Below are 26,078 nucleotides of genomic sequence, written 5' to 3' on the forward strand. Positions count from 1 at the left end.
GAACCGCATGGCAACATTTTCCTGCCTCTAATTACTTGGACTTCTCATTTTTACTCTCTAAATATACAGAGGAAAGTGTTATATTAAAAGTAAAAACCTTGGGACACCTGAGTGGCTCAGTCATATAAGCATCCGACTCTTGATTTCAGTTCAAGTCATGATGCCAGGGTTGTGAGATGGAGCCCCACGTCAGGCTCTGTGCTTGGAGGGAGTCTGCTGGAGAGTCTTTCTCTCCCTCTCCCTCTCTCCCTCCCCCTGCTCATGCACACCCATGCATGCTTTCTCTCTCAAACAAACAAAATTTTTTTAAAAAATTAAAAGCCTTTGATAATGGTTTGAAAATTATAATAATCATAACTAATAATTTGAGTATTGCTATGTACCAAGCAATGTTCTAAGTATTTCACATGTTTTGAGTTATTTAAATCCAGTTCCACAAGGGAAATAATTTTTCTGTTTTGTTCTCAAGCCTGGAATCATGCTTGGTAATTAGTTAATATGCAACAAATACTGACTGAATTAATTAAAGTGGATCATCACAAAATGATGGAGATGCTATTATAACCATCTCACGGACCTTCCTGGCTGACAAAACAGAAAGTCACATCGTGAAGGTCTATGTGAGCATGACACTGTCAGGCAGCAAGCTTCTGAGACAAACTCAACCTCCAGGGTTCATCTCACAAATGTTTTGAAGCATTGTTATTTGCTGATGTTCCACGAGAGTCTGAAGGTTTTTACTCCTTTAATGATTCATTCATTTATTCAACAAATACTTACTTAGCATGTATACATACCATGTGCTGTTATCATCATGGGGGATATAGTGTTCAACACTAAGGATGCTATACTTGTCCCCATGGAGAGAGAAGTAAAAAAAATAATAATAATTTCAGGTACTGACCAGTACATGAAGACAATAGAAGAGGTGATATGATATGGCATAATAAGGAAGGATCGAGTTATATGTGGAGACCAGGAAAGGTTTCACTGAAGAGGTAATACTTGTGTTGAGACCTGAATGATGAGAAAAAGCCAGTCATGACATGGTTAGAGCATCCGAGGTGGAAGGAACAGCAAGTGCAAAGATCTCCAGGTGGATAGTGCTCACTGTGTTCTAGGGGCAGTGAGAAGAATACCATGGCTGGAACATGGTAAGCAAAGGGCACCTGATGGAAGATGAAACGAGGAGGAGCCAGACTACAAAGGGCCTTATGAGCCATGCTGGCAGCTAGGAGGTGCATGCTCTGATTTCCCCTGAAGACCAGACCTGCAGTGGGTTACCTTTGTGGCTGTGTCGGTTAAGCATCTATTTTCTGCTCAGGTCAGGATCCCAATGTCCTGAGATCGAGCTCCCTCTGGAGTGTCTGCTTCTCCCTCTGTCCCTCCCCTTTGCTTGTGATCTCTCATGTAGGCAAATAAATAAAATCTTAAGCAAGGAGTATAGTCAACTGACAGCCTCCAGCAGCAGCCCCTGTGGGATCAGCCAGTATTTAAACTGAGGACACACTTTCTGAGCAGCTCCAGCCAATGACTGGATGCATTGGGAAGATCAGGGCCTGGCCATCTTGGCTTTGTGCAAGAATCCTCTGATGAGCAATCTTTGCTCTAGAGGTTGCCATTGTGCTCACTTAGGCCTTCTCAGTGCAGCACTGAATTGGTTCTCCAGAGACACAGAACCAATGGAAGATAGATATAAACGTAGCCATACAAGAGACACAGACATGGAAAATGAGATTTATTATAAGGAAGGGGATCATGTGATTACAAAGTCTAAAAAGTCCTGTCATCTGCCATCTGCATGCTGGTGGTGTCATTCTAAAGCCTGAGAGCCAGAAAGCTGATGGTGCAGGTTCTAGTCCAAGTCTGAAAGTTTGAGAACCATTAAGTGCCAAGAGCAGAAGATCAATGTTCCAGCTCAAGTAGTCAGAAAACTAATTAAACCTTCCTCCACTTTTTTGTTCTATTCAGGCCTTCAACTGATTGGGTGATGCCCACCCACATTGGAGAGGACCTCCTACTTTAATCAGTCCACCAATTCAAATGCTAATCTCTTCTGAAACACCCTCACAAACACACCTAGAAATAATGTTTAAACAGATATCTGGGCATTCCATGGCCTGGTCAGGCTGTTACATGAAGTTAACTGTCACAAGCGCTAGATTCAGAAGATTTTCCTGCCCAGGGTTTCTTCCTGGCTCCTTTCAGGAAGAAAGGTGAAAGTAAAAGAAGACACAGGTGTCATGCCTGTATTGCAGTCTGGAGGATTTGATGCCAACCCCTTCTCATTCTCTCTCCCCTTGTAGTTTTCACAGATGTTACCACCAAAAATATCTGCATTTTTTAAGGATTTTATTTATTTGTTTGGGAAAGAGAGAGAGCATGCACACAAGCAGAAGTGAGGTGCAGAGGGACAAGCAGACTTCCTGCTGAACAGAGAGCCCATGTGGGATCATGACCTGAGCTGAAGGCAGACGCTTAACCAACTGAGGCACCCAGGCACCCCTCTCTTGCATTTCTACTGAAATACTGGCACCTATTTTTGAGAGGAATCATCTGACAGGTGATAAGATGGGTTTTGGGATGGGGTCACCCACTGCCTGGGTGGCAGTGAGGACTCTCATCTTGAATGGTGGGTGGGATATGTCCCTGGCACAGGGTGGCAGCCCAACTGCTAAAAATTTTACTGATTGTGACCTGGGAAAATGTCCATGTGGAAAGAAATGTCTATGCTATTGTGCTGAGTCAGGAATTTGAAAGGTCAACAGGTACAATATATCCAAGGATAACGGGGTTGTCTGGTTATTACCAAGTTGCATTCACCCCCACCCCCTACAAAGGACGATGAAAAACCAAGGGCAGTTGACAAACAGTTAAAAAAAAAAACAAAAACCTAAGCATGAGGAAAACAACAGCAACAAAAAACGAAAACCTGAGTGTGAGAGCCAGAGAGCCTCCTTGGCAGCTATTTGAAGAGGTCCTTATCCTTTATTGTGCAAGACCAGACCCAGCTGAATGGCAGGTTGGTGGTTTAATTGTTAGAACCCAGGGGTCCAGAGATGTTTGGACACTCACCTAAGGCAGGTCTCCTATGCTAAAGTCAGGGATCAAGTTGGAAAAGCCTTGGACCTGAAACATGGGGCAGGTACATGCCCTTGGGAATGTGGTTCTGTAGACTTCCCTGAATGTCCAGAGCTTGTGGAGGTGGCCTCTCCCAACTAGCAGTTCTCCCCTGTGGGAAGATACTACAAAGCCTCCTTCCTTACAAGGTAACAGGTCCACCTGGCACCAGGAGCTGCCCTACCTCCTATGTGGCTACCAGGCTATAAACAGGATTAAATCCCAGTACAGCCAAACTGAAGAAATTTTGGGCCTGATAATGGAGAAAAAAGATTTTATGTTCGAAGAGATGCTAGGATTAACTATCACGGTGGAGACATCGGAACACCTTATGCATTGTTGACAGCAATGTAAAATGGTACATTCACTTTGATTTTAGCCATTCTGACTGGTCTGAGGTGATATCTCATAGTGGTTTTGATTTGTATTTCCCTGATGATGAGTCATGTTAAGCATCTTTTCATGTGTCTCTTGGCCATCTGGATGTCTTCTTTGGAGAAATGTCTATTCATGTCTTTTTTCCCATTTAAATCAGATTGTTATTTGGGTGTTGAATTGTGTAAGTTCTTTGTATATTTTGGAGACTGACCCTTTATCAGGTATGCTATTTGCTAATATCTTCTTCCATTTAGTAGGTTGTCTTTTAATTTTGTTTATGGTTTCCTTCACTGTGAAGAAGCTCCATTTTGATGTAGTCTCAACAGTTTATTTCTGCTTTTGTTTCCTTTGCCTCAGGAGACATATCTAGAAAAACACTGCCACGGCTGATATAGAAAAATTACTGCCTACATGCTCTTCTAGGATTTTTTATGGTTTCAGGTTTCACATTTAGGCCCTTAATCCATTTGGAGCTTACTTTTGTGTATGGTGGTCCATTTGCATTTTTTTGCATGTAGGTACAGCCACTTTGGAAAACAGTTTGGCAGTTCCCTTGAAAGGTTAAAACGGAATTGAAATATGACCAAACAGTCCCATTCCTAGTTTATCCCCAAGAGAAATGAAAGCATATGTCCACATGAAACCTGTACATGAATGTTCATCTGCTCTTTGTAGCAACGTTATTCATAATAGCCAAATTTGACAGTTTGGCGAAGTAGCGGAGGGGCAGCCAAGAAGACTTGCCCTGCGGGCCTGTGTGTGGATGGCAAAATAGGTGAGTAACCAATAAACGTGCTGATAAACATCTACAGTTCGAAGGAGGCCAAGGGTGTTCAGCCCACTGAAAGGAGTGAAGACATCAGCAAGCTCACCCAATCCTAGCTTCACTCTCAGCTGCTATGCTTGACATGGCATTGTCGCCTGGGCACATCAATAAGGCTTCAGGTATATAATGTGCTGCTGTGGACTTGGCAAATATATGGGGGTTTTTTTGGTTTGTTTTTTTTGTTTTCCTATCCCAATCAGGAAGAAGGATTGGAAAGTGTTCACATTAAAGTGGAATGGGGAAAATATTTCTTCAGAGCAAGAACCAAATTCCACCCATAGCTGCCGATAGCTTCTTTTCCTTGAATTATAAATGGTTCTTACATTTTTTAAAGTCTGTAAAATAATAACAACAATGAAATCAAAGAAGAATATGCAGCAGAAATCATATGTAGCCCACAAAACTTAAATATTTGTCATCTGGCCCTTTACAGAAAAAATTTGCCAGGCCCTGCTTGACTGTTTTACTCATGGCCTATGTTAATGTTCTTGCACTGTGTAGTAATATAGTTTGAAGGGAGCTGGACTAAAGTATCTGGACATCCTACAGAATATTATAATGCTGTATTACACCAATGATATTATATTAATCAGACAAGATGAGCAAGAGGGGGCTAGCACACTGGAGACCTTCATAAGAAACACACACTCCAGAGAAGGGTGATAAGTCCATGAAAATTCAGGAACTTTTCATTTTAGTAAAGGCGGGTTTTCTGGTCAGACCTGTGCCAGGACCTTTACTTCTTCTCCAAAGTAAAAGACAAATTGCTACATTATGCATCCCCTACTATGAAGAAGGAAGCACAAGGGCTGATCTGGTTCTGGAGACAACATATTCCCCAACTAGGACTATTGATGCAGCCCACACACCAAAGGACATGGAAGGCCAGGTGTAAATGGGGCTGGTAGAAAGAGCTCAGCAGCAGGGAAGAAGCAGAATGAAGAGGATGACAAGCCCAAGTGATAGAATCACAGCATGAGACCTCTGGGATTCTGAAGCAAAGTCGGGCCATCCACAACAGAGAATAACAGTTAATTTTCTGTCACCTTGACTGGACCATGAAGTTCCTAGATATTCGGTCAAACATTATTCCAGGTGTTTCTGTGAGGGTGTTTTTTGATAAGATTAACATTTAAGTTGGTAGATTGACTAAAGCAAATTGTTCTCCCTAGTGTTAGTGTGCCCTATCTAATCAGTTGATGGCCTGATTAGCATGGAAAGCTGATCCTCCCCTGATTAAGAGAGAGTTCTTCCTACCTGACTGCCTTTCAATTGGGACATAAGCTTTTGTCCTGCCTTCAGGCGTAAACTGAAACATTGGTTCTTACTGGATCTCAAGCCTCCCAGGCTTTGAACTGAAACTACACCATTGTCTCTCCTATCTCTCAGGCCTTTGGACTTGGATGTGACATCAGTTCTCTTGGATCTCCAGCTTTCCCACTCACCCTGCAGATCTTGGGACTTGCCTGCTTCCATAGTCATGTGAGTCAATTCCTCATAATAAATCTCCTTCTGTGTATAAATATATATACATCCTGTTGGTTCTGCTTTTCTGGAGAACCCTGACTCACACAATCATGAATGCTTTAAAAAGCAGCTCTTGACATGCTCCTAAGCTCTGATAGAGATGAAATTATTGGCTACCAAGTAATCATGGTCCTGGAACTGCATTATTAACTGGTTTTACCAGAACTACCAAGTCCTAAGATCAGGCAAGCTCAGCAGAAATCCATTATAAGATGGTACATCAAGATCAAGTCCAAGCAAGACCTGATGACATCAGTAAGCTGCACATTACCACCATTGCACCAGTGACCCTCCCTCCACTCACATCTAGGGTCACTTAGGGGTCCCTTATGACCTACAGAAGTAGGAGGAAAAAAGCCCAATGTGGGTTTTTGGATGAGCAGGCTCACGATAAGGATGCAACCTAAAAATGGAAGGTAACTACATCATAGCTATGCTCAGGAGTGGCCTTGAAAGATGGTGACGATGGAAAATCTTTGCAATAAACACAGTTTAAACTCTGCCTTTCCTGCTCCAAGAGCCTCTGCCAGCACCACTGCCTGGGAGCTTGTAGAATGACTTATCCACAGGTATGCATTCCCACCAACATAGCACTTCAGCAGGGGACCCATTTCATAAGGAAGGAGATGCAGGGTAACCCCTGATTATGGGATCAATTGGTATTATATCATACCACATCAACCAGAAACAAGCTGTCCTCATGGAGAGTGGGAATGAGTTTCTGAAGGCACAACTGAAACCAGCTTGGAGGCCATCCTTTGCAGGATGGGATCACCTATAAGGACACCTATAAGGACACAGAGATGTCTATATGGCACTGTGTCCCCAAGTAGTAGGAATACAGAGTTTTAGGAATCAAGGGATTGTAGTAGAAGCTGTCCCACTTATTATCACTCCTAATGACTCACTAGGGATTTTGTTCCTCCCATCCTTATAACTCTGGGCTCTGCAGAGTTGGAGGTCTTTGTCCTCAAGCAAGTGAATTTTTTTCTTTAGACACAGGAAGGGTCCCATTGAACTAAAAGTCATGGCTGCCATCAGGGCACTTTGGATTTCTTGTGTTCAGAGACCAGCGGGGGATACAAGCAATCTCTAACTTGGCAGAGAAATTGACTCTGATTATCAAGAAAAGTGTGAAGTGTCTTCTCAAAACTGTTCAAGGGCACCACCTTTGACTGATGGTAAAAGTTTATCACAGTTGACATCATCTGGCCCTCTGCTACCTTTCTGATATCCTTCCCTTTTTATCTTCCCTGTGCTCTATTGAAGCCACAGTAATCTCCTTGCTGCTTAGTAAATACACACACTTTCAGGACTTGGATCCTTTCATTCAGCTTTGTTAGGTAGAAGGGGCAAGAAGACCTGCCAAAGGACTTCAAAAGGGTGTTGGAGGGTTGGAGAGATTCTAAATAAAATGCCCTTATTTGTACAGAGTTGACATGTAAATTGTAGGTTTACTTCTAATTTCTATCATAAGTATCCTCACCTAGGGATTTCTCATCAATGTTTTCCACTTACTCCTTGATTGGTGACCTGTGAGAAATTATTCAAGGGCTTGAGAGAAGATTGATACTTCCTGGAGTACATACAAAGCTTCCATCTTGGATGATGACTGCTAATAATAGCAAAGTTTTGGGGGGAGGTATTAGGAAATTCCAAGTACTGAGCTAAGTCTTTTACATGCTTTAACTCATTTAACCTTTATAAAATTTCTAAAAAGGGGATATTGTTATTCCTATTTCACATAGAAAGAGAGGCTCAGAAAGGTGATTTGCCTCTGTCAGACCTCTTGCAAGTGGACAGCTTTAAACATAGCTCTTTTTAAGCCTAAATCTATATTATTTTCTCAATAATTTGCTTCCCTTTAAGAGAAAGAGGTCATGATTACTGCCATTCATTCATTTGTCCATTAATTCAATAAATGTTTACTGGGTGTTTATTATGTGCTAGGCTTTGGCCTAATTTTGCTGATTCAGTGGTGAAAATTGGCAGGATCCTTGCCTTCATGGAGGTCATACCCTAATGGTTTAGCAGGATCATGAATCTAAGGTGTTCAGTTCTCAGAAGGGCAGCTGACACAGCATGTGCTGAGACTGAACTTTTGCAAAGAGATTGACAGTAATTATCTTTGACCTGGAATCTAGATTGTCCATAGTAAATATATATAGCCTTAGTTAAAACAGTGACCTTTTAGCTTCACCAACTGTGAAATGGGCATAATAATTGTAGGTTGTTTGCCAAGTGGTTGCGATCTAAAATAAGAAGTGTGTAGAAGCTCTTAGAAAACTGTGAAATAGTCAACAAGGAGGAAAGGACTTTATTCTTTATTTAAAAAATCCAAACATAAAGTAGAGAAATATAACAGATACCCAGACACTCATAAACAAGTTTCAACAATTGTCACCTCAAGACCAATCCTATTTCATCTCTAGCCATCTCCTTGCCCCCATCATCCATTTTTTTTGGAAGTAAATCCTTGACAGCATATCTTTTTATCCATATGTATATATCCCAACACATATATTTCAAAGAAGGGATTCTTTTAAGAAGCATAGCCAAAAATACTATTATCAATTCTATAAACCTAAAAACAAAATTGATATTAATTGCTTAATTTTATCAAGTCTCACAATTTGATTCAGTGGTCATATTTCCCTGATTTTCTAAAAAATGTGGAGATCAGTAGGTTTGAATCAATATTTAAATCAGGTGCACATATTACAGTTGACTGAGATGACATTTTATTTATTTATTTAATAATTTAAAAAAGATTTTATTTATTTAACAGAGAGCACAAGCAGATGGAGCAGCAGGCAGAGGGAGACGAAGAAGCAGACTCCTTGCTGAGCAAGGAGCCATGTGTGGCTCAATCCCAGGATCCTGGGAGCCAAAGATAGATGCTTAACCAACTGAACCACCCAGGTGCCCCTGAAATGTCATTTTAAAACTTTGAGTTCCCCCTTCTATCCTCTTTTATTTCTGATTTTTTTTTTTTTTTTTACTCTAAAGAAACATGGTCCTGGGGATCCCTGGGTGGCACAGCGGTTTGGCGCCTGCCTTTGGCTCAGGGCGCAGTCCTGGATACGCGGGATCGAATCCCACGTCCGGCTCCCGGTGCATGGAGCCTGCTTCTCCCTCTGCCTGTGTCTCTGCCTCTCTCTCACTGTGTGCCTATCATAAAAAAAAAAAATAAATAAATAAATAAAAAAATAAAAAATAAAAAGAAACATGGTCCTATAGAACGGTGGTTCTCAAACTTTAGCGTGTATTAGTGTGCATCAGTATGCATTGGAGTCATCTGGAAAACTTGTTGAAAACATAGATTGCTGTATCCTGTCCTCACAGATTCTGATTGAGTACTGCATTTCTTTCTCTCTTTCTTTTCTTTCTTTCTTTTCTTTTCTTTTCTTTCTTTCTTCTTTCTTTCTTTTCTTTCTTTCTTTCTCTTTCTTTCTTCTTCCTTCCTTCCTTCCTTCCTTCCTTCCTTCCTTCCTTCCTTCCTTCCTTCCTTCCTTCCTTCCTCTCTCTCTTCCTTTCTCTCTCTCTTCCTTTCTCTCTTTCTTTCTTTCTTTCTTTAGATTATTTATTTATTTATCTGAGAGAGAGAGAGAGAGAGAGAGAGAGAGAGAGAAAGCACACACAAGCAGAGGGAGGGGCAGAAGGAGAGGGAGAAGCAGACTCCCAGCTGAGCAGGGAGCCCAACACAAGCTCCATCCCAGGACCCCAAGATTTTGACCTGAGCTGAAGGCAGATGCTTAACCTACTTAACCGCCCAGGTGACCAGAGTACTGCGGTTCTCTCATGTTCCCAGGTGATGCTCATGCTGGCTGGTCTGGGACTCTTTGAGAGCTACTGTTGTCCCTCTCCCAGCTGTGCCTAGGATTTCTCTAATTGCACCTGTTGGCGAACTCTTTCAACACGTTCATCTTCCCCTTATGTCTTGTTAAGTTAAGCTTATTTACTTGCCTACAGTACAGCATAATGGCCAAACTCAAGGTCTAAGTTAGATTCCCTTGGGTTCAAATTTCGTTTTTGACACTTATTTACTGTGTGACCTTGGGCGGGTCATTTTAATTGCTTGGTGGACTCAATATTACAGGGGTCCGTGAAGATCAATGAGATTTCAAAAAGTTTGCTTACTTAGCATGCTGCCTAGCATTTAGCAAATGCTCAACACATTTGATGATCGTTTTTCAACCAAGAAATAATAATGGGGCTCACAGTTGGCTAGAAGTCCTTGAGCTTTGTAGGGTTTTGTGTTTTAAAGTCGGCGGAGCCAAGGAGGGGTGCTCCAAAGGAGAAATACCTAGAAAAATTGGAGAGAGAGAGCGCAACTCCAAGGCTACCTCCCAAATCAACTCAGGGTTGTCTCCTTTAAGGAGGGCGGGGCCACGTGACCCGGCGGGTCACATGGCTCGCGGGAAAACATGGCTGCGCCCTCAGTAGGGCCGGCTGGTGGGAACTGCGCCCGGCTGGGTCTCGTCTTCCTGCTGCCGCTGCTCTTGCTGCCTGGCGAGGCGGCTGGGGGCGAAGAGGCCAGTACGGGCGCGGGCGCGGCTTCCCTCGCGGGCTCCTGTGGCTGTGGCACTCCCCAGCGGCGCGGGGACCATGGCAGCTCGGCGGCCGCGCACCGATACTCGCGGGAAGCGAACGCCCCCGGCCAGGTCCCGGGAGAGCGGCCGCTCGCGCCCACCAAGGTGCTCTCTTCATTCCCCGAAAGCGGGTGGGGTCCGCGGGGTTCTTGGACAGGGTCGGGATGGGCAAGGCAGGGTTTTTTTTTTTTTTTTTTTGCTGGAAGGCAAGTGGAGATTGTAACCACACCCCAAATCGCGCACGTGCCGATCCTATTTGACGAAGAGTTCCTCTCTCCTGTTTGCCCCCGAGACGGCGGGATCTTCGAGCTCACCCTGATCCTGCGCATCAGGGAGCTTGGTTTGAGGACACTTGGGCCTCCTTTTCTTACCTCTTACTCCTTTCCTTCTCACTCCACCCTGTCTTCCTCATTAGGTTCTCGGGCTTTGCATTTTAGGGCCAACAGACTTCGTCAGTCTGGGCTTCTCAACTGTGAAGGGATCAGGACAGTGGTCTCTGTCTATGTCTTTATTTTATCGATAGATTCTTCCAGTAGACTCTGCGTCTTGAGGGCAAGGGCTTGTCCCAGTTGTCTTGTTATCCTTAGTCCTTTAGCACCTGGGAATGACCAAGTCAACTGCAGTTGCTTTATTTTGCTATTTACCTGCGCCTCTCATGGTGCCTGGATGTGTTAAGTGGTAGTTTACATGTCAGCTACGGGTTTGACTCCTAAACCAGTGCTCCTTCTTGTATACCCAGGACATTCTTTCCTTATTATTTATTTTTTAAATCCCACTTTTCTTTCTTGTGGTTTAATTCTGAGCAATATTGAGGACTTGGGTGAGGGGTAATGTCCTCCAGCAGGCCTTACCTGACTTCTTACTTTTTCTTCCCTTCAAGTATTTTCATATATTGCCACCATGGTAGCTCTTTACTCTGACATTACAGTTATCAGAGATATTGGTCTCAGATGTCTTTCCCTAACTAGGGAGTGAGGGCGGTAGGGGTCACGACTATAACTTTGTGTCTCTGATGCAGAGTGTTAGGAGGCTGGTAGCTAGGCTTCTCGTTGTTTCTCCATTTTGTGTAATTTTTGGCCTTTAACATTTTCCTATTCCACAGAGGATGTGCTGCATTATTAGTGTTTATTTTTTGTGTGGTGGGAGCCCTAGTTATTGTTGTACCATGTATTGGCCAAATATTTTCATTCTTTTCTACCGTTCATGGTATTTGATAATCAGTTCCTCCTTTCAAAGCCCCGTGTCTTTTTTTATCTGCTTTGTAACTAACAGGGTAGCTGTCTTACTGCATTTACGCATTGATCTGTATCAAATTTTTCCCTAGAACCTTCTGGGCAGTACAGAACATTACTCATTTTAAATGGTCTAACTTCCTTTTGATTTCAGAATGAGATGTGGGTGCCAGTATCTTTTTAATTACGTTTATAAGATAAACATTTTTCATTTCTTCAGAGTGGTTTTGTGTCTGGACTAGGTATTCTATGGGTCATTTTTGGCCAATTCTTGCATTTTCTTCCATCCTTCCTCCCATACATGTTTTTATTTTATGCTCATTGTCACTTGAATCCACTTTCTATAATGTTTGGAGGCACCTCATACTATTAGTAAACTAGCAGTTGCTGAAAACATCGCTTACAAGTCTTCAAGGACTCAATTTAATGATCAAACCTGAAGTAGCCTTGTTGTCAAAAGACTTCATAGGAGGCCGTTCTCTATTTCTCTGATTTCCTTGATTTCAAATATCTTGATTCATGTGTAGATGACTTTGTTCTAACCTGACACTTAACGATTTATTCTGAATTCAAGAAATTCAATATGGGAGAGGTGCATGGTTGTAGTGATAGCCCTTTTTTCCCCCTTAATCTTTTAAAAAGCGTTTTTTTTAAGACTTACTTTTTTTTAGAGTATTTTTAGGTTCACAACAAAATTGAGAGGAAGATACAGTGATTTCCCATAATACCCCCTGCTCCTACAGAATGCACAGCCTCCACCATTATCAACAGCCTCCATCAGAGTGGTGCATTTGTTACAACTGATGAGTCTACATTGATGCATCATAATTACCAGAGTCTGTAATTTTCCATGGGGTTCACTCTTGGTGTTTTACATTCTGTGAGTTTGGACAAATGTATAATGACATATATCCATCGTTATCATATAGCATAGTATTTTCATCCTAAAAATCCTTTGTGTCCCTCTATTCATTCCTCTCCCTCCACTCCCCTGGCAATGTCAGATTTTTAAAAGGTATTTTTTTATTTGTCTTGGAGAGAGAGCGAGAGAGCGAGCGAGTGAGCGAGCGAGCGCACAGGCGTGCACATATACAAAAGAGCTGGAGGAGGGGTAGACTCCCTGCAAAGCCTGAAGATCATGACCTGAGCTGAAATCAAGAGTTAGGTGCTTAACCTATTGAGCCACCCAGGTGCCCCTGTCTGATCTTTTTATTGTGTCCATAGTTTTGCCTTTCCTGGAATGTCAGAGTTGGACTCATATACTATGTAGCCTTTTCAGATTGGCTTCTTTCCTTGGAAATGTGCATTTAAGCTTCTTTCAGGTCTTTTCATAGCTTGGTAGCTAATTTCTTTTTATCTCGGAATAATATCCATTGTCTGGATGTATCACAGTTTATTTATCTATTCATCTACCGAAAGGCATCTTACTTGCTTCTAAGTTTTGGCAATTAGGAGTAAAGCTGCTGTAAGCACCTGTGTGCAGGTTTTTGTATGGATGTTTGGATAAATACCAAATATTTTCATAAGCACCAGGGAGCATAATTGCTGTAACATATGGCAAAAGTATGCATAGTTTTTTAAGAAACTGCAAAACTATCTTCCAAAGTAGTTGTACCATTTTACATCCCACCAGCAATGTATGAGAGTTCCTGTTACTTCACACCCTCATCAGCATTTGGTGTTGTCATTGTTCCAGATTTTGGCCACTCTAAGGTGTGTAGTGTCTCTCTGTTTTTTAATTTTTTTAATTTTAATTTTAATTTTTTTTCTCACTGTTGTTTTAATTTGCATTTTTTGCTTGGCATGATGAGCATCTTTGCCATCTGTATATCTTCTTCAATGAAGTATCTGTTAAGGCCTTTGGCCCATTTTATAATCATATTGTTTTGTTTTCTTACTGTTGAGTTTTAAGAGTTCTTGGTTTTGGATAACAGTCCTTTTTCAGATGTGTCATCTGCAGATTTCTCTCAGTCTGTGACTTGTTTCCTCATTCTCTTGACATTATCTTTTGAAGAGCAGAAAATTTTAATTTTAACGAAGCCTCGCTTAGCAATTTCTTTTGTGGATGGTGCCTTTGATGTTGTACGTAAAAAGTCATCACCGTTCCCATTGTCATCTAGGTCTTCTATGTCATCTCAGAATTTCAGTTTTACATTTTACTTTTAGGTCTGTGATCCATGTTGAGTTCATTTTTGTGAAGCTTGGAAGGTCTGTATCTATTATTATTAATTTGTATGTGGATATCCAGTTGTTTCAGCACCATTTGTTGAAGAGACTGTCTTGCTCCACTGTATTGCCTTAGCTCCTTTGTCAAAGATCAGTTGATTATATTTATGGAGGTCTTTTTCTGGGCTCTGTGTGCTGTTTGATTGATCTCTCTGTTCTTTCACCAGTACACACTGCCTTGATTACTCTTAAGTTTATAATAACTCTTCAAGTTAGGTAGCATCGATTCTCTAACTTTGTTTTTCCCCTTGAGTATTGTTTTGGTCATTTTGGGTCTTTTGCCTGTTCATATATACTTAGAAACAGTTTGTTTATATCCATAAAATAACTTTCTGAGATTTAGATTGGGGTTGTAATATCTCTGCTTTTTTTGTTTTCAGTTTATTTAGTTTAGCTCAACGGATGTTTATTTGGTACACATATTTTATAACATTGTCCTGTATCTTGGGCATAAGGAAAAGAAAAAGACCTCTGCCCTACCCTCAAGACATTTACTATTTACCCACTGGTAAATGTATGCTCTCTCTCATGGCATGTGTCCCTCCCTACCTTTCTCTCTCTCACTCTCTCTCTTTCTCTCTCTCTCTCTTTCTCTCTCTCCCTCTCCCTTCTCCTGCCTTTCTCTCTCTTTCTGTTTCTCTTTCCTCCTGTCTCCCTTCCCCCTCCACGTACAATCATCTGTAAGCATCATTTTTACATAGTGACAATTCTATAGGAGGAGTATGTACAAAGCACTTGGAGAGGAAGAAATGATTCATTCTTCCTGGACAAATCAGGACGTGCCTCAAAGAGAAGGTCACATTAGAGCTAGAGCTTAAAGGAGACATTTTCAGAAGCTAGGGATTGAAGGACAGATTGAAGGACATTCTGAGAAGGAGAATTGCATGGGTACAAAGCATTGTGCAAGTGCATGATGTGTTCTGGGAAGTGTTAGTAATTTAAGATTTCTGGGGGTGACATTTTTCACACCTTTTAATGTAACACTTTTCAACTGTGAGTGGTTTTTTTTTTTTTGTATTTTATTTAATTCATTTAATGAACACTTGTCAAGATGAGGAACACAAAAAAGTAAATAGCACTGGGCTTTACCCTCAAGGAATTCACAGTTTCACTGGAAAGTTATAGCAGTAAAAATTGTATGGGCAATAATTTAGATATTTAAAAATTTTATTCAAGTTCCTTCTGGTTAAAAATATAATTCTCAATGAGAAAATTATGCTGACAATTTCTGCACAGGTTATTTTGTACAAGGTAGCAAAATGTTTTAATTTCCCTGTGTCTTTGAAAACAGTTGCTTGACAGACATTTAGAATCACGGAGTGATTAAATTGTGTGCAGTGTATCTATGTATGGGTAATTTTAGTCCTGATTTCCTATATGAGAATGTTTCTGATAAGGTAATGCTTACTCAAGTGTCAAGGCAGGATTGAATACCGTTCCTTCCTGAAACCTTTCCTTCAAGAAGTGGTTTTTCTTTCCTTTAAATTCCCACAACATTGCGTTGTTACCTTATGGCAACTTGTATATTTTCTCTGGTGTTTTATGTGTAGTTGTCTGGTACTCTACATGGGAAGCATTTTTAGACCTTTTTTTAAATCTGTGTATCCGCCCTGCCCCCCCCCCCCCACCCCAGTGCCTTACACATTTTTGACATTCTGTTACAATTTCTTGAATGGTCTGTTAGCTTTTTTTGGTGCATACACTATGGAGAAACTGCTGTGGGAATAGTCCCACCCTTTCTAAAGTAACCTTTGTAAAATATTCTTTTGCTGTATCTCATCCTCCTAAGAATCCAGTAAGAGATATCCGTCACTTTACAGATGAGGTAGCCGAGGCTTCATAGAATCATAAATCCCAGGACTTGAAGGAACTTTAATGCTATCCCATCTACAGTTAGTGTCTGTGGCACTAGAATAAAACAATGGTATAGATAGATTAGCCTTGTACAGACAGCTAAGGCAGCAGCTTGTGGACAGATCCAGAGATCATACTTCTCTTGTTTACCCCACTTTCTTCCAAGCCTTTAACGTATTATCTTAGATTTGAGGAGAGAAAAGAAGGAAAAGGGAGAACTACACACAAGTATTCATATATGCTTATTTCATTTTTGTATTTAAGACAAAAATATCACAGTAGCAAGTAAAAGAAAGCACAGAACTGCCTTAAGCAGAAAAAAAGCAAGAAAGGGGACGTTTATGGGCTCTCATTGTGGCAAAGTTCAAGAGTAGATATGACGACAGACACAACTGGTTTCAGGGCCTCAGGCAGGTGATGATGATCATCTTCTTCTTCTTCTTCTTCTTCTTCTTCTTCTTCTTCTTCTTCTTCTTTTTTAAGATTTTATTTATTTGACAGAGCACAAGCAGGGGGAGCAGCAGAGAGAGCGGGAGAAGCAGACTCTGCTGAACAGGGAACTTGATGTGGAGCTCTATCCCAGGATCCTGGGATCATGACCTGAGCTGAAGTCAGACACTTAACCAACTGAGCCACCCAGGCGCCCCAAGATCTTCCTTTTTAACCATCTCCTGGCTCTTCTTTTTTCTGTGTTTCTGCCATTTTTTAGGCAGTGTCTCTGTGTTTACTGAGAAAGTAGCTGAAAGAGAGAGTGCATCCCTTTTCTCATAGTCCAGCCAAAGTTTTAAGATTAACTTTGAGTGACTCATGGGCCTATCACTAATAACATCTCTTTGGTCAAAAGAATGCCGTGGTTGGCTACACCTGAGTCACAGTAGGTGGAGTAGAGTCAACCGGCTCTACCTGAGCCATGTAGAGTTGAACAAATGGTTTTCAAAGGGATGTCAGTTCCACTGACAAGAATAGGAAGGAATGAGGGTTGGGTGGTTACGAATAATAGATGCGCACTGCAGCTGCCAAGCCCAAATGTGTGTGTGTTTTTAAAAGATTTATTTATTTATTTGAGACAGAGAGAGGAAACACGCTGTGTAGGGGAGGAGCAAAGAGAGAGAGAGAGAAACTCAAGCCGACTCCCCACTGACCCTTGACTCATAAGATCATGTCCTGAGTCGAAATCACAAGTTGGACTCTTAACTGACTGAGCTTCTGAGGAACCCCCCAAATATGATTCTAATGGCAATAGAGTCACTTTGACTTATGTGTTTTTTTACTTGAATGGCAACGGCACAAACTGGTGTAGCAAAGGAGGTTTTAACTTACTTTCAAGGAGGAATGGATTGTTGGAATCTGGAACGTCAATGGAGACTTGATTCAAATGCTTCTTTTCATTTGGTTTAGGGTCCTATAGGGTGAAACACCTGATGCTTTGGATTTCAGTAGAACTACATTTTACATTTGTAGGACAGAAAACTTCATTCCACTTGTGTAAATTGGAAATTATGATCCACTCAGCAATGCAGGCTATTTTTATCTGTAGCCTCCAGAATGGAAACTTGGCTTATTCAGTGCTGGCTAATCTTTGATGGGTAATGAAAGAAGAAGAAGAAAAAAAACTAGGCCGGGATTCCACAGTAGAAGTTGTGATTGTATTAGCATTGTTGGTACTCACGTTGAGGGAGAAGAGGATGAAAAAATGAGGTGATTGTAAAACTTCACTGGGTACAATGGCACAGCTTCTTGTGTGTCTTCTCTTTGCGCTAAGAGCTGAACACCTGTTCTCAGAGTAGGACCTACTTGTCTGCTGCTGGAAAGCTTTATTTTTTTCTTTAAGTCCTTCATGAAACCTCGTATCTGATCATTTTAAAACTACACTTAGAGCTTTTGTCTGAAGTCTTCTGTGTTTCTACTTCTCTGCAGAGCTGCTTGAAATCCTGACTTCTAAGGACTGAGGAACCTTGTGTCTCAGAATTTGAAGGCTCACGAGAATAATGTGTGAACCTCGTTTGGTTCTTGCGCAGAGTCTTTTAAAAAGGTTTCACTACAATGCAAACATGGTATCCATGTCTGGGACTGTGTTAGAAAAAGAATTTTTACAATTACAAACAATTCAGGTGGCATATTCTGCATCATACTCATGATCTCATTCAGTCAATAGAGTTTGTGGTTTTATTTTTATTTTATTTTATTTTTTTTTAGGATATAGAAATGAAAACTTTGTGATTCCCAAAGAGCCTAGGATCTGGGGAAGGTGAAAACCCATCATTAAAATATGTGTGTCACTTGTTAGGATATTTATTAGAGGAATCCAGTGAGGGGTGTATGACCCAGCCGAGGAGGGAAATGCAGGCAGTAAAGACCTGAAGGAAGTGGTCTTGAATATTGACTGTTTACAGATACAGTGTAGATGGAATCCATAGTGAGGGAAATGGGGAGAGATTAGGCTTTGATGTTTAGATAATTTTATTTTACCCTGAAAGGTGATGAGGATACCTAAGGAGTTTAAGTAGGAAAGTGGTATGATCAGATTGATGCTTTATTTTATTGTTTATTTTTTGAACAGATTGTATATTTACATGGTTTAGGAAAAAAATATAGAATGGTGTATAGTGAAAAATTTCATACTTAACTGATAACCTTCCTCTCAGACAACCACTGCATGAGTTCCTTGTATCTCTTCCCAGAGCTATGTTCTGCAAATATAAGAAAATACAAAAATATGTGAATCTGTATTCTTCCCCGACCTCCTTTTCACATAAATACTTACTATGGTACACCCTGCTTTTTTACTTTAGCTCTTTGTCTTGGCAAGATCTTTCCATATTAATTTATTAAAAGTGTCTTTTTTTTCTTGTTTTCATCCTTTTTCCTTGCTTGTGGCTGCTTAATTTTATTTTTTCCCCCCTAATTCACCTAAAAATATGTGGGTTCCCCTGCCTTTTAAAACATTCTCTGAGGAGCCCCTGGGTGGCTCAGTTTGTCAAGCCTCTAAAAGTCAATCTAACTTTTGATTTTGGCTCAAATCACGATCTCAGGGTTGTGAGATCGAGCCCTGCTTCAGGCTCTGTGTTGAGCGTGGAGCCTGCTTAAGATTCTCTCTGTCCCTCCCTCTACCCTTCCCCACTGACGAGCTCTCTCTAAACAAACAGACATCTGAGCTTCGTCACTCTTTCAAATTAGCAGGTCATTTCTCCTATTTCACCACCTACTTTCACTTCCCCCTGCTTCCTCCAACTCTGCCGTTTGGGTTCTGTCTCAGAAATCTATTTTCACAAATCACAAGTGACCTACTTTAGTTTTATAATCTCTTACTGATTAACATGTGACTGACAGGGAAGAAGATTTAGCATAATATTGGAATATATTTTTAAAATTTAGATAAATCCAGACATGAATTGGTTATATTGTAAAGCAGAGATTTTCCAGTCACTGGTGTTTCTGGTAATGTACACAGGCTCCCTTCCCTACTTTATCTGCTTTTGATGAGAGTTCTCTCCCTACTGTGCATTCTGGATGCTGTGTCAAATGAACTGTACTGAAGGCAGCTACCATGAATTCCTTCTTGCTAACTCAAGCATATTATGACTTATTGGAAAGATCTTGAGGGCTTATGGAATTCTGGGAATCCTGATAACCGTTGGTAACCACAGTGATTGGGAATTATGACAGACAGCATTGGTCTTAGTAAGAATAGTCTCATCAGACCCTGCCTTGTAGTAATACCTTTCTTTTAGTTTTAGTAACACTATTTGAAGATACAGGGTTTTGCCAGATATGGAGATAGCACACAGCCTAACCCCTTTCCCAGTTTTATTTTTATTTTTTGTTTTGTTTGTTTTCATCATCTTGGGATTATTCTTGGGAACTGGTTCTTTATTTTGAAAGCTGGTGAATAAGGGAAAAGATCAAGAATTTATTTTGGCTTTCCCATAAATATACCACTGAGTAGCTAAGTAATTGAGTAGGGGAAGTTTTTCTTTATAGAAACATTTCCGCAATAAATTAAGAAGGTCGGATATAATTGGAATATCATAATTTTGCAACCCTGGAGGAATTGAACCTCAATGGCTGCTAATAACATGAAAGAGAGTAACGCATACACTCTGTGCTTCTTGATGAGGAAGACACCACCACCTACAGAGGAGTCTTACTCTCCCCAGATCAAATGTCGATCTGGTAAAACCTCCAGATTCAGCTGTCAATTTTCAGGAGGTACAGAGGACAGGGAATAGTGATAAATTACATTATAAGGTTGCAGTCAACAAGAATCTTGACTTTGGGAATCTCTCTTGGTCAAATGGCCCAGTTTCTTCAACAAATAAATTGTAAGGGGGAAAAAAGAGGTAAAGGGGGAACCTATAGATTGAGATTCCTAAAAGCCATATATTGTAAAAAAATAAAAAAAAATTATAATGTTTAGAGATGCATAGTTAAATAATTAAACTGCAAATTAGGTAACAATGCATATAAAAGTCAAGATAGTGCAGTATGGTGACCATAGTTAATGATACTATGTTATGCATTTGGAATTTGCTAAGAGAAATCTTAAAAGTTATCACAAGAAAAATAGTTTAACTGCGGTAGTGGATGTTGATTTGTGATCATTTCATAATACATATAAATATTGAATCATCATGTTATACCTGAAACTAACTTAATGTCATATATCAATTATATCTTAAAAATAAAAGTCAGGACAGTGTTGTTTCTCTGGCGAGGGGGAGGATTTGTGTTCAAGATGGGCATAGGAAGGGCTTCTAAAGTGATTGGCAAGGTACTTTTATGGAGGGTAGGTTGTAAGGATGTTTACCTTACAATTTATTAAGCAATATATTTAATGATTTCTAAAATATTTATTACAACTAAAAAAAGATTTTAGGTTTTAGATGATGTGGTAAAGGTATTTCCATTCTCCTCCTAAAACAACAATAACAGAAATTGCTATATGCCCTGTATTTTCCAAGCAGTAATCTATGAGGTGCACTAAAAACATCACTAGAATAAATTTGAAATATTGTACTGGTTCAATATTCTTTTTACAGAATTTCTTTTTATTAAAAATTTTTTTCTTTGCATTGAGGTACAATTAACTACTATGTTTTTTTTAATCTACCCCTCTCCCCAACTCCTGCCTGTGGAAACCACCAAATCTGGTCTTTGTATCTATGAGCTTGGTTTTTCTTTTGTTTACATTCCACATTGAAGAGAAATCGTATGTTGTTTATCTTTCTCTGACTTATTTTACTTAGCATAATGCCCTCAAGTTCCATCCATGTTGCAAATGGCAAGATTTCATTCCTTTTTATGACTGAATTATATTTCTATATACATATAGAAAAACATACATTTATATATACACACATATACATACCACAGTTTTTCTTTTTTTAAAGATTTATTTATTTGAGAGAGAGAGCACATGTGTGACAGGAAGAGATCTGGAGGGAGGGGAGGGAGAAGCAGACTCCTCACTGTGCAGGGAGCCAGAAGTGGGGCTTGACCCCAGGACCCTGAGATCATGACTTGAGCAGAAGGCAGATGCTTAGCTGACTGAGCCACCCAGGTGCCTTCATACCACAATTTCTTTATCCATTCATCCATTCATGGGCACTTAGACTGTTTCCATATCTTAGCTGTTTTAAATAGTGCTACATTGAACATTGAGGTGCATACATCTTTTTAAATTAATGTTTTAGTTATCTTTGGATAAGTACCCAGAAGTGAAATTGCTGAATTATGTGGTAGTTCTTTAAATAATACTAACTTTTTTAAAAAAAATTTTATTTACTTATGATAGTCACACAGAGAGAGAGAGAGAGGCAGAGATGGCAGAGGGAGAAGCAGGCTCCACGCACCGGGAGCCCGATGTGGGATTCGATCCCGGGTCTCCAGGATCGCGCCCTGGGCCAAAGGCAGGCACCAAACCGCTGCGCCACCCAGGGATCCCAATAATACTAACTTTTTGAGGAGCCTCCATACTCCTTTCCATTGTGGTTGCACCAATTTACATTCTCCCCAACAGCGCACATTGGTTTCTTATAACCACATTCTTGCCAACACTTTAATTTCTTGTCTTACTGATATTAGCCATTGTAACAGTTGTGAAGCATACTGATAATAGCCATTCTAATAGGTGTGAGATGCTATCTCATTGGGGTTTTGATTTGCATTTCCATGATAATGATGATGTGCATCTTTTCATATACTTTTTGACCATCTGTATGTTTTCTTTGGAAAATGTGTATTTAGATCTTCTGCCCATTTATTAATCATATATATATATAGTTGTATGAGTTTTTTATATATTGTGAATATTAACTCCTTGTCAGATAAATGATTTGCAAAAAATTTCTATCATTCATTAGGTTGCCTTTTATTTTGTTGATATTTTCCTTTGCTATACAGAAGCTTTTTAGTTCGGTGTAGCCTTACTTGTTCATTTTTGCTATTGTTGCTTATACTTTTATGTCAGATTCAATAAATCATCACCAACACCTGTGCCAAGGAGCTTACTGCCTATGGAATTTTATGGTTTCAGGTCTTATGTTCAAGTCTCTAATCAATTTGGAGTTAATTTTTGTGTATGGTGTAAGATAGTGGTCTAGTTTCATTCTTTTGATTGTGGCTATCCAGTTTTCCATACTGTTTATTGAAGAGACTGTTCTCTCCATTTAATATTCTTGGCCTTTTTGTTGTAAACTTATCGACCATGTATGCGTGGGTTTATTTCTGGGCTCTCTATTCTGTTTCATTGTTTTTATGCCTATACCGTATGGTTTTAATTACTGTAGCTTTGTAATATTGCTTGAAGTCAGGGAGCATAATGCCTTGCAGGCTTGTGGTTCTTTCTCAAGATCGCTTTGTCTATTCAGAGTCTTTTGTGGTTCCATACAAATTTTAGGATTGTTTCTTCTATTTCTGTGAAAATTGCCATTGGAATTTTCATAGGAATTACATTGAATCATGAGAATGCTTTAAAAATATTAATTCTTCCAATCCATGAGCATGAAATATCTTTCCAGTGATTTGTGTTATCTTCAATTTCCTTCTGTAATGTGTTATTTTAAGTATACAGGTCTTTCACCCCTTTGGTTAAATTTATTCCTAGATATCTTATTATTTTTTGATGCAATTATAAGTGAGATTATTTTAATTTGTCTTTCTGATGGTTATTAATCTATAGAAATATAACAGGTTTTATTTTGTTTTTGTATTGATTTTGTATCCTGCAACATTGCTGGAATTTTTTTATTAGCTTAGGAGTTTTTTGGTGGAATCTTTGGGGTTTTCTGTATATAATGTTATCTGCACATGGTGACATTTTTACTTCTTCCTTTCCAATTTAGATGTCTTTCTTTTTTAAATCTAATTACTCTGGCTAGAATGTCCAATATTAAATTGAGTAAAAGTGGTAAGAGTGGGAATCCTTGTCTTGTTCCAGATCTTAAAGGAAAAGCTTTTAGCTTTTTACTGCTGAGTATGTTAGCTGTAGACTTGTCATATATGGCCTTTATTAAGTTGAGGTTTGTCTTGTCTATACCTACTTTTTTGAGAGTTTTTATCATAAAAGGGTGTTGAATTTTGTCAAGTGCTTTTTTGCATTTATAGAGGTGATCATATGATTTTTAGCATACATTTTATTAGTGTGGTATATGACATTAACTGATTTGCAGATATTGAACCAATCTTTCATTCCAGGAATAAGTCCCACTTGATTGGGGCATCTGGGTGTCTCAGTGGTTGAGTGTCTGTCTGCCATTGGCTCAGGTCTTGATTCTGGGGTCCTGGGATCGAGTCCTACATCGGGCTCCCCACAGGGGACCTCCTTCTTCCCCTGCCTGTCTCTGCTTCTCTCTCTCTGTGTTGCTCATGAATAAATAAAATTTAAAAAAATACCACTTGATCATGGTATATAATCCTTTAATATATTGTTGAATTCAGTTTGCTAATGTTTTGTTGAGGATGTTTACATCTATATTCATCAGAGATATTGGCCTGTAATTTCTTATTCTTGCAGAATCCTGTCTGGTTTTGGTGTTAGGATAATGCTGGCTTTATGAAATGAGTTTGGAAGCCATCCTTCCTCTTCAGTTTTTTGGCAGTGTTTGAGAAGAACTGGTTATAATTCTTTGAGTGTTTGGTAGAATTCACTAGTGAAGCTGTCTGGTTCTGGACTTTTGTTTTTTGGGAAGTTTTTGATTATTGATTCAATTTCCTTAGTAAAAATCAATCTGTTCAGATTTTTTACTTATTCATGATTCAGTCTGGTAGGTTGTGTGTTAGAAATTTTTTCCATTTCTTGTAGGTTGTCCAATTTTTTGGCATATAATTATTTACTATATGATCTTCACTATATAATCGTTTGTGTTTCTTTGGCATCACTTCTAATATCTCCTCTTCCATTTCTGATTTTATTTATGTGAGTACTCTTTTTTTCTTGATAAGTCTAGCTAAAGATTATCTTTTTAAAGAACCAGTTTCTTAAGGTAGGCATTTATTGCTCTGTACTTGTCTTAGAATTTCTTTTGCTGCATCACATAAATTTTGGTATATTTCCATTTTTATTTGTCTCCTGATTTTTTTTATGTATCTTTTGATTTCTTCTTTGACCCCTTGATTGTTCAGTAGCACATTGTTTAATTTTCACATATCTGTGAATTTTCTAGTTTTCTTTAGGGAATTGATTTCTAGTTTCATATCATTGTGGTTGGAAAAGATGCTTGATGTAATTTCATTTCTCTTAAATACATTAAGATTTGTTTTGTGGCCTAACATGTGATGTATCCCGGTGAGTGTTACCTGTGCACTTGAGAAGAATGAGTTTCTTTTGTTTTTAAATGGGATGTTCTGTATATGTCTGTTAAGTTCATCTGGTCTAATACATTGTTTAAAGTTGCTATTTCCTTACTGATTTTCTGTCTGGGAGATCTGCCGTTGTATTGGATGTAAGACGGTATGAAGTCCCCAATTATTATTGTATTGCTATCTGTTTCTCCCTTCAGGTCGGTTAATATTTGGTTTATTTATTTAAGTGCTCCTATGTTGACTGCTTAAATTTTTACAAATGTTATATCCTCTTGTTGGATTGGCCCCTTTATCATTATGTTGTACTTCTTGTGTTTTATTGTAGTCTCTGTTTTAAAGTTGAGTTTGTCTGCTATAAGTATAGCTACTCCAGCTTCCTGTTGGTTTCCATATTCATGGAGTATCTTTTTCCTTCCCTTCACTTTCAGTCTCTGTGTGTCCTTAAATCTAAAGTGAGTGTCTTCTGGACTGCATAAAGATGGATCTTGTTTTTTAATTTATTTAGCCATGCTGTGTCTTTTGACTGGAGAACTTAGTCCATTTACATTTAAAATAATTATTGATAGATATGTACTTACTGTCATTTTGTTAATTGTTTTCTGACTTTTTTGGTTATTCTTCTGCTCCTCTTCTGTTCTCTTGCTCTCCTTTGTGGTTTGATGGCTTTCTTTAGTGGTATACTTATATTCCTTTCCCTTTATCTTTTGTATATTTACTAAGGTTTTCCCCTTTGTGATTACCATAAGGTTTATATATAACAACTTATACCTGTAATATAAGATATAAGTTTTAAGTAGATAACTCAAGTTTGATTGCATTTTAAAGTTTAACATTTTTACTCCCTACTGCCATGTATTATGTTTTTGATATCTCTTTTTTTATATCTTTTCATCTTGCTTATCTCTTAGCTAATTATTGTAATGAGCTATTTTCACTACTTTTGTCTTTTAACCTTCATGCTAGCTTTTATAATTGATCACAGTGTTTATATTTATAAACATTATATATTTCCTTCACTTGGGACTGTTTAATATTCTGTTGTGTGGATGGCCCACAATTTACTTAACCCATCCACTACTGATGGACATTTAGGTTATTTCCAGTCTTTTAATGTTAAAAACAGAGCTGTAATGAGTTGCATTGGATACCAAAGGCTGGTTTCAGAAAGTTCAGTAGGTGCTTAAATATTTGCTGAATGAATGACTGAACAGAAGATAAATGGCTTAGACAGGAGCAAGAAGGGATGTAAAAGGATGAGACTGGAGACAGTGTGACTAGTTGTGAGGCTCCTACAGTTGTCTGGGAATAAAAAGAGGGGAGAGATCATTGGGACATATATTTAGGAGATCCAGTAAGATGGAGTGACCTCTGTAATGCTGGGATTAGGGGACAGAAGTAGTCAAGCATGATTTCTTAGAGTAATAGTAATACATTGGGCATTTATCCATATGTCACGGATGAAAAGAACTTCATTTTCATTGGGAAATATATGCACAGAATTAAAGACTAGCAAAGATGGTC

The 26,078-nt window shown here is 39.3% G+C and overlaps 1 protein-coding gene across 2 annotated transcripts in view; it reads left to right on the forward strand.

Moving 5' to 3' along the window:
• The first annotated feature begins 10,243 nt into the window (after window positions 1-10,243).
• The window catches only part of SUMF1 (sulfatase modifying factor 1), a 90,552-nt gene continuing 74,717 nt past the window's right edge, over window positions 10,244-26,078 (forward strand). For both annotated transcript variants that reach the window (XM_072785312.1, XM_072785313.1), the window contains exon 1: window positions 10,244-10,548. In XM_072785312.1, coding sequence (XP_072641413.1) covers window positions 10,279-10,548 — 270 coding nt within the window. In that variant the 5' untranslated portion in view covers window positions 10,244-10,278. The remainder of the gene's footprint in view (window positions 10,549-26,078) is intronic.

Source organism: Canis lupus, chromosome 19, assembly GCF_048164855.1.
Source record: "Canis lupus baileyi chromosome 19, mCanLup2.hap1, whole genome shotgun sequence".
Classification (NCBI taxonomy): Eukaryota; Metazoa; Chordata; class Mammalia; order Carnivora; family Canidae; genus Canis; species Canis lupus.